The following is a 12266-nucleotide window of genomic DNA, read 5'->3' as shown; positions in this document are numbered from 1 at the left end:
CCTATACGGAAGCTTCCTTTAAAATTAGTGTTCAAACCACTTCACCAGACCTTTAAATAGTATACTGTACATCTGTCCTATTTAGTTATGTCTCTGTTTGAGGCCCTGTTTTTTCACTAAAAAAACAAAAACAACCAAAACAAAAGCATATTAAGTTTTTAAAATAAAAAGTCTTCCAAAATTTGCTGTTCTGGCTCTAATCTAGCCTAAAGTGGTGGTGGTTGCCTTGATAGGAAGTGAATTTGAAATCTGACCAGAAAGCAGCATAATGACATTTTTTTTAAAAAATGGACATAACACATTTCATTATGATAAGCAAATATGCCTCTCCAACAGAGCAAATCTTCAAACCGCACTCAATAGCTGCTCTGAGGAAACTTGATGTGATTCACGTCAGCTGTGGAGATGAACATACCGCTGTGCTAACTCAGGTTGGTACACCGTACACCCCAAACCTTTTAATGTCGACTAGCACCAGATTGTGCCTGAAAGTGAGGGAACAGCCCTCCCTGCAGATGCCTGGTGTTGACTCTTAAACCTTCTGCATGCTGTACTGCTGAGATATGGTCCTTTCATAGCAGATAATTTATAAAAGCAGTGTGTTGCAGTTGCAAGGGGAATGATAAATTTGAACCGTTTTATTTTCTTGGAACTGGAAACACGCAATAGGCATTAGGGACCCAGGTGGCGCTGTGGGTTAAACCACTGAGCCTAGGGCTTGCTGATCAGAAGGTCGGCAGTTCTAATCCCTGTGTCGGGGTGAGCTCCCGTTGCTTGGTCCCAGCTCCTGCGAACCTAGCAGTTAGAAAGCATGTCAAAGTGCAAGTAGATAAATAGGTACCGCTACAGCGGGAAGGTAAACGGTGTTTCCGTGTGCTGCTCTGGTTCGCCAGAAGTGGCTTTGTCATGCTGGCCACATGACCTGGAAGCTGTACGCCGGCTCCCTCGGCCAATAATGCGAGATGAGCGTGCAACCCCAGAGTCGGTCACGACTGGACCTAATGGTCAGGTGTCCCTTTACCTTTACCTTACAAGAGTAATAATAGTTTAACGCTAGAACTCTGTTTTGCCAAAACTCTGAACAGAACGGCAGCGTATTCACATTTGGAGACGACAGCGCTGGACAACTAGGGCGTAGTTCTTCAGCCCTAAAGACTGGCCCCGAGAAACTTGACTCGGTTGATGGTCCAGTTTCTCATCTGGCGTGTGGAAGGTATGTACCATAGCTTTACTCATATGTAATGTTGGTCTTGGTCCTGACGTCATGCAATACCTGCTTGCTGTCTATTGACACTTCTGCTGTGTCTGCATGTGTTTCTGGAAGTGGGTCAAGGTAGTAGGCTGTCATGGTCGACACAGCTCATTCCCTGCTTATGCTGACTCGCCCTACAGAATTTCGTCCGGATGGGGCTGTTTTGTGAAAGTGAAGTGACACACCAGCGAAATTGTAAAGCACGGGTCATGGAGAATCTGTGGCCCTGCAGATGCTGTTAGATTGCAGTTCTTGTTACCCCTGGCCATTAATGTGCTGGCTAAGGAGGATGAGTGGGGTGGGGTGGGGGGGTCCAGCCAGCTCTGGGGGGCTACAGGTTCCCCATTGCTGCTGTAATGGGACATGGAAATCCTGGCAAGCAAAAGAAAACACTTGTCAAAATCCATTGGTATGATGGGAAACGAGCGAGGTCCCAACTAAAGAAGAATGGCAACTTAAGCTGACGAAATATGTGCAGCCTGCAGACTCAACATAGAGAATAAGAGAACATACGTTTAGAAAAGATTGGAAAATGTTTATTGAATATATGAGGGGAAATTGTGTACTCTTGAAAACGTTGGCAGCATTAAGATAAATTCAACAGTGTAAAAAAGTTTTGATGGATGTAATAATGGAATGCTGAATGGTTTAGTTTATGTAAAATATGGAGGGATTTATGATATGCATAATGAACCATGGAAAGAGAAGAAGGGAAGTCACTGATATTTGAAGGATGTTTAAATGAGTATTCTAAATTGTAAAACAAGAAAATGATATCCATTGCTGTGAGCTGACATTGCATTTTACAATTGCCTTTCTGTACATTTTGTTTTTTATGTACACTGCTTAGAAATGCTAGTGACTGAGCAGTACATGAATGTCTTAAATAATACGAAGGGTCATTTAACTGATACAACAGAAACAAAGGGTTTCACTACTGGACCTCTAGTTATATTCTGTAAGGTGCATATAGATAAAACATACACTTTTTTCTCCCCTCAAACAGCTATCACACTGTTTGTATCTCTGCTTCTGGGCAACTGATATCTTTTGGACGTGGACCCCAGCAGCACAATGGAAGTGAGCCATCTTCTAGCAAAAGCGACGGGAGACAATGTTTTAACATCAGCGCTCTGGTTTCTCCTAATGGTACATCTTTTCTCTTTCAAAAATTAAATTAATTGATTCACCTGCGTTTCTGAAAATTGTACAAAAGACTTGTACACCGTAGAAAATAAAAACGGCAACAACGTTTGGAAAAGAAACTGGCTCTGTGAAGACTACGAACATACCCTTCATTATTGAAATGTATATTTAATACTGCATCTCCTGTGGTCTGTATCCTATATCAGGGATGTGGAATCTGTGTGCTTGTGGATGTCGTTGGACTCCATTTCCCATCAGCCCCAGCCAGCCTGGCCAATTCTAGTATCTGCGGGGCCATGGGTTCCCAATCCATTTCTTTCTGACCCAGGAGCCCCCTACCCACAGCACTGTCTTCCCCAGATTCAAACTCTGTTTATTGGTCATCCGCCGTTGCATTAAGGTACTGGCTCAGGGCTTGCACAGCTTCTCCTTATTAAATAGTCTTCCGTGGACACCCCAAAACGGTTCCTGTAGAATTTCCCAGGAGAAGAGGGAAGTACAAGGAAAAGAAGCCCAGTTAACATGGGTTGAGCATTTAGGGCTGATCCGCTTTCATGTTCATTGCAGAATTGCTGGGTGTCCGAGTAAAACAGATTTTTGCTGGACCATACGTCACCTTTGCCACAGTGCTTCGGATGCAGGTAGATGGCTCAGCTTTTCTGTATATTCTGTTGACTTTGGGATGTTTTCTACAGGATGGGGGCATATAGCTTGTTCATGTAGGCTTTCAACAAGCCTCCTCAATGGAGGGTTGTTTTTTTTATCCCAGTGAATATCTGCATTGGATCCGATTTGATTTTTTTGTATGTACAGTGGAACCTTGATTTCCGAGTGTCTCGGAAGCCAAATGATTTGGAACCCGAATGCCGAAAACCTGGAAGTTGAATGCTTCCATTTTCTAACACGCCTCAAAAGTCGAATGGCTTCCGAGGCGCGTTCCTCCATTTTCTCCATCGAAATTGCCAACCGCCTATTGTGCCTTGGTTGTTGAACGTTTTGGAAGTCGAATGGTCTTCTGGAGTGGATACGTTCGACAACTGAGGTTCCACTGTACTGTTGTTCTCTTGAGCTCTTTCTCTCTCTGTGTTTGAGTTTTTAAATATATCAATATAACTGTTTATATATGTTTTTATTCTATTGTAAAGCACTTCAGGATGCCTTATGGGAAGCAATGCATAGAAAAATAAAATAACGCAGCAGTATGGGAAGAATAATTCTGAGCTTACCTAACCAGGCTGGTTATACAGGTGAAACTCGGAAAATGAGAACATCGTCGAAAAGTGCATTTATTTCAGTAATGCAACTTATTATTTTTTCTTTTTCTTTTAATTTTTACAAATGCTTTCTTTTGGAAATTCCACAGTAATAAAACAAATAGTTACAATAATACAAAAATAAACATCGCTATTACATTTCATTAATTCCATTCCATTTATAATTGACCCGCCCAACGACAGATAATTACAATTACAACAAATAAAGGCTTGACATACCTTGCTTTGCATGTCATGCATCTATCTCATATATTGGTTTCACCTTTTAAGTTGCATTACTTAAATAAATGCACTTTTCGACATTCTAATTTTCTGAGTTTCACCTGTAAGGATTGCCGAGATAATTCTATCTGGTGTATATCAAATCCTATAAATACATGTGAACATACCTGTGTGGCATTTTGTGAATTGTCCCAGTATTCCCCTGTAACAGTGAACTGTAGCTGTAGTTATTTCTTAAGTTTTCACCAGCTGATCTTTTAAACTACAGTGGTACCTCGGTTCTCGAACGTAAGCTGTTATGAAAGCCTGTTCGGCTTCTGAAACGTCCGAAAATCAAGGTGCAGCTTCGCATTGATTGCAAGAGCTTCTTTCACTCAGCGGAAGCTCCGTCGCACATTCAGTTTCCGAAAAACGTTCGAAAATGGAAGCATTTACTTCCGGGTTTTCGGTGTTCGAGAACCGAAACCCGTACGACAATGGAGGTGTTCAGGAACCAAGGTTCCACTGTCTTTGGACCAAATTTGAGCAGCCCATACCTCATCCCAAGCCTGTGCACCGCTTCCGGACTAAACATCAGGAAGAACTTTCTGATGGTGGGAGCTGTTCAACAGTGGAACAGGCTCCCTCTGAAGGTGGGGACGGGGATGGGACTCTCCTTCATTGGGGGGTTATGGGCAGAGGTTGGAGGGCCATCTGCCTTGTTGAGATTCCTGCATTGCAGGGAGTTGCTCTAAATAACCGGGGGGTGGGGAGGTGTCTCTTCCAACTCTACAATTCTGTGATTCTGTGAAGATGATCTCTGTGGTCTTCTGTTATCAACGATTAGCCATGTGGCACTGGGGGATACTCTTTGACATGACATTTTGTTTTGTATGTGGCGTGTTTTTGTTTTAAAGGATTCTGCATACGCAAATAAACCCACCTCTATGGAAACCTTGCCAAAGATTATCCTGATGGACAGGACACTGATGGAGAAGTGGTTGTCGGCAACAGCTGAAAGTGTGACCCGGCAGACGGCCAGAAGGTTGCGGTCTATATTTTCTTGTCCTTTAACGGGAGAAAAAACAACATAAAGCCTCAACCCTGTTTTTAATCAGGATTTACAACTAAAGCATCATAGGAAAGCCACTGTAAACAGTTCTGCCCTCCATCAATAATGGCACTCTTAATTCTATTATTGCAACGATCCTTAGACAGATCCATTAGACAGATTTACAATTTATTGCACAAGCAGGGTAATAGTAATAAAAAATAATTATAATAACAATAATAATAAATTTTTATTTTATTATTCATACCCCACCCATCTGGCTGGGTTTCCCCAGACAAACTGCAAAGTGGGTTCTTTAGTAAACCAGTTGCCATGTATACTGCAGATCTGTGGTTCCCCAACTTTCCGCACCATGGATCACTTGAAGATTGCAGAGGGTCTCAGTAGACTAATTAAATATTTTTTCTGCCTGTTGTTGCAGTGCACCGTGCTCGATGCTGTCTTATTTTTTATTTCTTACAGCGATTATATCTTGTTGCATTGCAACTTGGAATGCCATAGGCTGTGAATCCGTAATATACAATATAGGAAGTAAAAGAAGCAATGGAAATTCAATTAAAAATCGATGTGAATGTATAATGCAATGAAATCCACAAACACACCTGAATGACACTCACAGATCCCTGGTGGTCTATAGTCCACAGTTTGGGAAACCCTGCTGCAGACAATTAATTTTATGATGAGTCTTACTTGGGTGTTGACAATTGGATGTTCCGTTGCTTCTGTTTATGACAGCGGTCCTGTGGCCCTCCAAATGTTGCTAGACTACAACTCCCATCATGCTGACCATGCTGTTTGAGACTAATGTGATTTGGGAAACCAACAACCTACGGAGAACTGCAGGTTCCCCACCCCAAATTGAAAGTTTTATTTTTATTTTTTTATAATGCAATCCTAAGCATACTGTACTTCCTGGGACCTGCTTCCAAAAACATAGGATTAATATGTTAATATGGAACTCTCCATAATCAAAAGGTATGAACATTGCAATTACTAGGGTTCCTGTAAGCTGGATTTTAAAACTATTTTTAAAAGATTCCCCCCAACAGAGTGCTTACATCAGTATGAAATCCAACACACCTGTAACCAGGCTGACTCGTTGCTGGTTTATAAAATGGGTTTTCTCCTCCTTTTTCTGCAGAGAAATCGAAGCGATATTTTCTTCCTCTCCTTGTTTAACAGCAAGTTTTTTGAAACCACGGTAAGTACTGCCTTCACTGCATGGGACGAAACATGCAGGAGACGCCGTGGAAGTTTAGTTAGGAAATTATTTTGATTTTCTTATATATATAAGGTGTCAAAATGGTAACTCCCCCCCCCCCAGATCTTCTGTGGAGACTGGCTGCTGCGTAGCAGTGGATCTTCAAAAAGCAAGAGAAATGCTCGCGGAACTTGCTACAAGGGACTGGATTGCTGGCAGGGTAAGGGAGGAAAGACCCCTTTTTCCTAAATGTCAAGGTTTGTCTCCATCCTTCTTCTCCCTCTTTGAATTCTACAGGGGGAAACACTGGGACCGAGGAGCAAGCTGATGGGCAGTGCCACTCCCTGGAGTGATTTTCCTTAGGCTTGTAATCTCTGATGGATTTTGAAGAGCATGTGCACAACACGTGATAACATGCACTCTGTTCTGGATGCAAGCGCCTTTTGGGGGGGGAGCTGTTCATATGATATCATCCCCCTGTTCCTCTTGTCAGTCTAAAGCAGCTGGACCGGTTCTGCTCCAGTTTGTGCTGAGAATGCACTTCTCAATGCTTGCTGCATATGGGTGTAACACTGAGAGTGCTTTCTCAAGTCTGCTGACAATGCAGGGCTGTGCCGTTGCCCCTCATGTTTAACTCGCCTACGAATGAAATAGGAAGCAGCGCAGTGACTTAGTTGCCTCTGTGTATAAGTAGATCAACACAACAGTTTCAAACCCCTCTCATTTGAAAGAGAGAGAGTATTACAAACATCTGTGGAAACATGTAAGGACTTGGCTGCATTAGTAAAGAAACAGTGATTTGAATGTGCTATAAACATGCAACACCAGATGGTGCCGGAGAGCAGGAAATTTTGAAATGTGGTTTTCCGTAGAGATTTTTTTTCCTTTTGTTATAACGAGTTAATTTCTGACTTACATAGCGTCCCCATCTCTAGATCCACCCTAAGTGGGGGGAGGGGAACAGAGATCACCGTTGCACACTAGTTTGAAAAGATGCCCACCTCTGTGTACCGACATCATGGACGTTAGTGCACAATGGTGTGTGCAGTTACAAACCGCTATGTGCAAAAGCGCCATGCGCATTACATTTGTACACAGCCTTGGCTTCTGTTGGGTTGTTTGACTGCTGCCCTTTGAGCTATCTAGCCCTACAGATGTCAGAGCCAATAGGAAGGTCTTAGCAGTGTGCTCTGATTCATACATGTAAGTTTACAAAAGTAAATCTAAAAAGAAGCTAACCGTAAGATGGTGGGAGCGGGTGTTGCAATCCATGCCCAGTTAAACACGCTGCTTTTCTTTTCTCTTTTTGCAAAACCGGCTCTAGATCTATACTTCTTTGCTGGACAACCTGATTCCTGCCCTTCCACTGAATTCTCCTCACCAGGAGGCCCTCTCCAGCTTCCTCCTGCTGCCCGAGTGCTGTGCAGCGTTTGAAGCCCCGAGGATGCAGTGTTTGGCTATTCCCTTTGCAAAGGCTGTCAATGGCCTGAGCAAGCGCTCTTTGGACATTCTAGGTAATTTGAGGCTCCCCCCCAAAAAATCACATGAAACAGCAGTTTAGTGTGATAGCAGTATGTGGTCACGATGTGAGCCTGGATTTCCAAAATGTGATGTCCCAAGGGTTTGGAACAGGCTGGAGGTAAAAATAGTCTTAGTGCAGCAAACAGTGGCAGTTCTTTCTGCTTGGGTGGATATGACAACTGTTGGAAGTATGCTCAAGAAAGGCTAGGTTCTTGAATGGACAGAAACATAAGCAGTTCCTTTCATGGAATATGCATGCGTCCTAAGAAGTAACGTATATTTGAAGCCCCTGCAGTTAGCAATTATGCAAAAAATTCTGGACTCTTGTGACCTGTGTAAATCTTGCAACTTTGCTCCGGGTACATTTGCTCTCATTTTGCATTGATCAGGCTTAAGTCAATTTTACAATTCATCCTTGGTTTGCTTGCCATGGGGCAGTTCAGATAGTTTTGCTGAGAGCTGAACTCCCATGTCTAGCTGCTGTAAGTCTTGCTTGGCCAACTCCTAGCTTCTGAGATTTTGGTTGGCATTGCTGCCTGCACAATGCCACTCTTTAAGAACTTGCAGCATCTTTACAATGAAAGCACTGCTTCCCAGGAACCATGAATCTGTCTTCTCTTGGGCTTCCATAGAATGATAGCAAGCACAGCCCTGCCTGTCTTTGAAGCCAAGTTGACATAGTTCCACTGTCCAGGCACAGAACTTGGTGTGGATAATGGAATTCTATAAAATTCAGTGCTTTATTTGAGGAATGGAGATGGGAGTTTCTGGGTTCTTAACGGTCGGAAGTGAAACTTGGAAGTGAGTTGGTGTGCCTCATGAAATGAGGCCAGCTTCAGTTTTGAGGCAAAATGCCCTTGATGAGACCCCCGTGTTGCCCCATCCCCAAATATTCCTAGATGTTTTGATGAGAAGCGGAATGCCAAGTGTGGTGCAGTGGTTAGAGGTCAGTCTTGGACCTGGGAGCAGTGGCGTAGTAATGGGGCAGGGGGCGCTCCGCCCCGGGCAGTAGGCTGGACAGGGCTGACCACCTCTGACGGTCGCCGCATGACGCGGCCACCGCCATCGAGGAGAAGCCCCGATGCAAGCAAGACTGCCTCACTCCGCTGCTTGCTCGCTGGGTTTGCAGCGTCGCCGCGTCGTATGCCTCCTGTGCGCGCATGCATTGTGCATCATGACGCATGCGTGTGATGGACACCCCGCCCCCCAGCTAGCTTCGCCGCTGCCTGGGAGGCCAGGGTTCAAATCCCCACTCAGATTGAAGCTCACTTGGGCCTGCACTGCCTCTCAGCCTAACCAACCTCAGGTCATCTGATGCACTTTAAAGAAGAAGTTTGTTGCAGTAGGGCAAGAAGAAGCAGAAGAAAACAGGACTGCCAGTGTGGGGAAATATTCCTATCTGAGTAGTGAGCTGTGGGGAAGTAGAATAAGATTTGCATGTTCTTTTTCTTCTTTCAGAAAAATGTTGGTCCTCCTTGCCAGCCTCGCATTTAGATGGAATAGTTCAGATGCTAAAGAAAGTGGTCCTCTCTCAGCTCCACTATTACCCATGTTACCCTTTCTGCCAGGAGTTGTTACCTCTCCTGGAAGTGCTGAAAAAGCTATTCAAGGTAGGCAACATCTTGTAAATGTGGGCTGATGACCTGGTAGCTATATCTAGATATAAAAGCACATGGACCTCATCAACCTTCTGCTTGTTTTTCAAGGTCAACAAGAGGGCTAACTGCAAGCTCCCGCTAAGCAACTTCTACATTGATGAAATCCGTCAAATAATTAATCCCTTTCAAGATTTGGGAAGGTGGCATGTATGGATTGATGCCGTAGTAAGTATGATTGCTTTGTGTCACCGCCAGGTTGTGAAAAAAGCTAAGAAATGCAGAGCTCCACACCTATTAAGCAAAATAGAAACATCCCCACCCCACCCTTCTCCCCATCTATTTTCCTACCCCTCTCCTCACCAATGTCTCAACAAATGAAACTGATATGTAAAAATGCTAAGAGAGACATTGCACATATTCTTGTAAACCAAGAAAACCCTTAATAAAAAGTATTTAAAAAGTAAAAGAAATGCAGAGCTCATGTATCTTGCACAAAATTGACATGGGTGAGAGAAATGCTTCTGCATACCTTAAATGGGAGCATGTGCTCAGTCCCCAGTGTTTCTTGTTGAAGATCTTATGGGGCAGGACTTGGGACAAGACTTAGATAGCCAGTGTGGTGCCCCTTCAACTTCTGTGAGTCCTGGCCAGCATAGTCAATAGGCTGCACTAACCTCTGACTAAGAGGAACCCAAATGGACTCATCCTTTCCCCAGTTTAAGACAGTGCTTGGAATGCAGAAGTTTGGTTTAGTAAAGTTCGCTGAATTAGTTCAAAAATGTTTGAACTACACCCAAAAGTAGTTCCCATAGTTGGGTTAGAACTTTGAATTATTATTTTTGCTCTTAAAATCTTGGGGCCTATCATTGGGAAAACTGAACAATTCTCATTCCAGTGTGTGTGTGTGTCGTGCCTCAGCAATTACAGACATGACAGCGGTGTGCGTCGGAACAAGCGCACCACCCAGTAGCTGCTAAGCCCCACGTTGCCACAACAGAGGCAGCAAGCCCAATCGCTATATGCAGGGGCCTTTAAAACCCACTCTAGTGGCAAGGGGATCTGTTACTCCGACTGAAGCTACAGGGGAAGAAGGCAAGCTCCACAACTGGGAGCGCTGAAGGGCTAAAGCCCCCCAAATGGGGCAAGCCTCTAGAATCATGGATTGGGCGGTTGGGGGGGGGGTAAAACAAATTGGGGACACCTAAAACTATTAACAATAGCATGGGGAAGAGGATAAAAGGAATCGATATCACCAATTGACGATCGTCAAAGGAGAAATTCTCAGCTGCACACAAGACAGGTTGTTCTCTGTTCCGATGCACGAGCCAAAAAAGGAAGCTCTGGGTCACGTGCATGGGTATATATAGGTCCCTTGATCTGCACCCATTGGCCAGATTGAACCCAGCATCGAGGTACCTCCAATCGGGTGTTGTGGTTATCCAAACGACCCCACCCACAACAAAGAGGTCAGTCTCTAGATCTCACCACAACACATGCCATCTTTGAGGGAGGACATGATACATGAAATTGAGCTGAACTAGTTTATTTTGTACAGGGCAGAACGTAAACCGAAGTTAGCTCCTATTTGGATATTTTGTACTCAAACTGGAATTTGTTCCTTATTCAAAGTGAACTTTCCAGAGTGAATAAGCTACCTTGTTCGAGTTAGTTGTTCACACGTTAATAATAAACAGCATCCTTTGTGGAAGGGTAGCCATTTTGTATCAGCGTAATCAGTGTTTGAATCGCACAGGGATGAAAGCATTTGAGAATTGTAGTAATGGCTGCCATATGGCAAACGATACCATCTTCTTACCACAGAAAAGTGTGTGTGAGAGAGTCAAAGCTGGGTGGAGACCAGAGGGACAAAGACTGCTGGAAAAGGGGAGTATGTTTGTTTGACCACACGCATCCATATTTTTAAACACCATTTTTTCCTTTGCAAGAAAATGGGCAAAGAGGACAACTGTCCCATCTCCTTGTGCTGCTTTCCTTTTGTCTACAATCTGCTGACGAAGATGGAAATATTTGATTACGAGTCCTATTTCCTGCAAGAGGTAAGGGTGATATCTAAAGGATTGCTAACCCAGCTTTGCTATTCTACTGCAGTAGTACCTCGGGTTACAAACGCTTCAGGTTACAGACTCCGCTAACCCAGAAATGGTACCTCAGGTTAAGAACTTTGCTTCAGGATGAGAACAGAAATCGTGCTCCGGTGGCGCAGCAGCAGCGGGAGGCCCCATTAGCTAAAGGGGTGCCTCAGGTTAAGAACAGTTTCAGGTTAAGAACGGACCTCCGGAACAAATTAAGTTCTTAACCGGAGATACCACTGTATTTCTTGTGAGATGAAAGGCTATGGTGAATGAATTTGGTTCTCTTCCCCCCCCCCCACTCTTCTTAGTGTGCCTAGGACAGGGATGGGAAACCTTTTGGCCTACAACTCTGGTCATCCCTGACCATTGTCCATTCTGGCTGGGGCTGGTGAGAGCTGGAGTCCCAGCTGTTTTATACTGTATTTCAAATTACAGTGGTACGGTACCTCAGGTTAAATACCTAATCTGTTCCCGGGGTGCCGTTCGCATCCCAAAAAGTATTTAACCCAAGCGGCGCTTTAGCACATGTGCGAAGCGCCGGGAATGCTTCTGCGCATGCGCAAAGTGTGCAGAAGGGCGCGCGGCAGAACCCAGAAGTAAACACTTCCGGGTCTGCGGAGTAATACGCATTCCTGAAAGTACGCAACCCGCAGCATACTCAACCCGAGGTATGACTGTATTGTAACCTGCCCATAAGACCTTAAATTAATTTTTTCCAGGATTTGCCACAGATGATGAGACATATTAACCAAGTTTCTTTAGTTCCCTCGATTGCAGTTGATCTTGAACATGTTGAGGGTTTCTTCTGACTTGACTCCTTATCAGTCTTGATCTGCAATTTTAACCTTTCACCCTGCTGCATTATTTATGTGAAGGTTGCACATAATTTCTCTCTTCTTTGAGAGGCT

At 44.0% G+C, this 12266-nt stretch overlaps 1 protein-coding gene across 2 annotated transcripts in view; it reads left to right on the top strand.

The window, feature by feature from the left end:
• LOC118083330 (putative E3 ISG15--protein ligase HERC6) overlaps positions 1-12266 on the top strand; it is a 37068-nt gene that overhangs the window by 6502 nt on the left and 18300 nt on the right. For both annotated transcript variants that reach the window (XM_088660526.1, XM_088660525.1), the window contains 11 exons: positions 337-431; positions 1086-1213; positions 2259-2401; positions 2966-3039; positions 4791-4918; positions 6087-6146; positions 6270-6366; positions 7471-7660; positions 9126-9277; positions 9374-9490; positions 11212-11322. In XM_088660526.1, coding sequence (XP_088516652.1) covers positions 337-431; positions 1086-1213; positions 2259-2401; positions 2966-3039; positions 4791-4918; positions 6087-6146; positions 6270-6366; positions 7471-7660; positions 9126-9277; positions 9374-9490; positions 11212-11322 — 1295 coding nt within the window. The remainder of the gene's footprint in view (positions 1-336; positions 432-1085; positions 1214-2258; positions 2402-2965; positions 3040-4790; positions 4919-6086; positions 6147-6269; positions 6367-7470; positions 7661-9125; positions 9278-9373; positions 9491-11211; positions 11323-12266) is intronic.

Source organism: Zootoca vivipara, chromosome Z1 (assembly GCF_965207765.1).
Source record: "Zootoca vivipara chromosome Z1, rZooViv2.hap1.1, whole genome shotgun sequence".
In the NCBI taxonomy this organism is placed as follows: Eukaryota; Metazoa; Chordata; class Lepidosauria; order Squamata; family Lacertidae; genus Zootoca; species Zootoca vivipara.
Note: the sequence above shows the minus strand (reverse complement) of the source record. Positions and strands in the feature narration are given on the sequence as shown.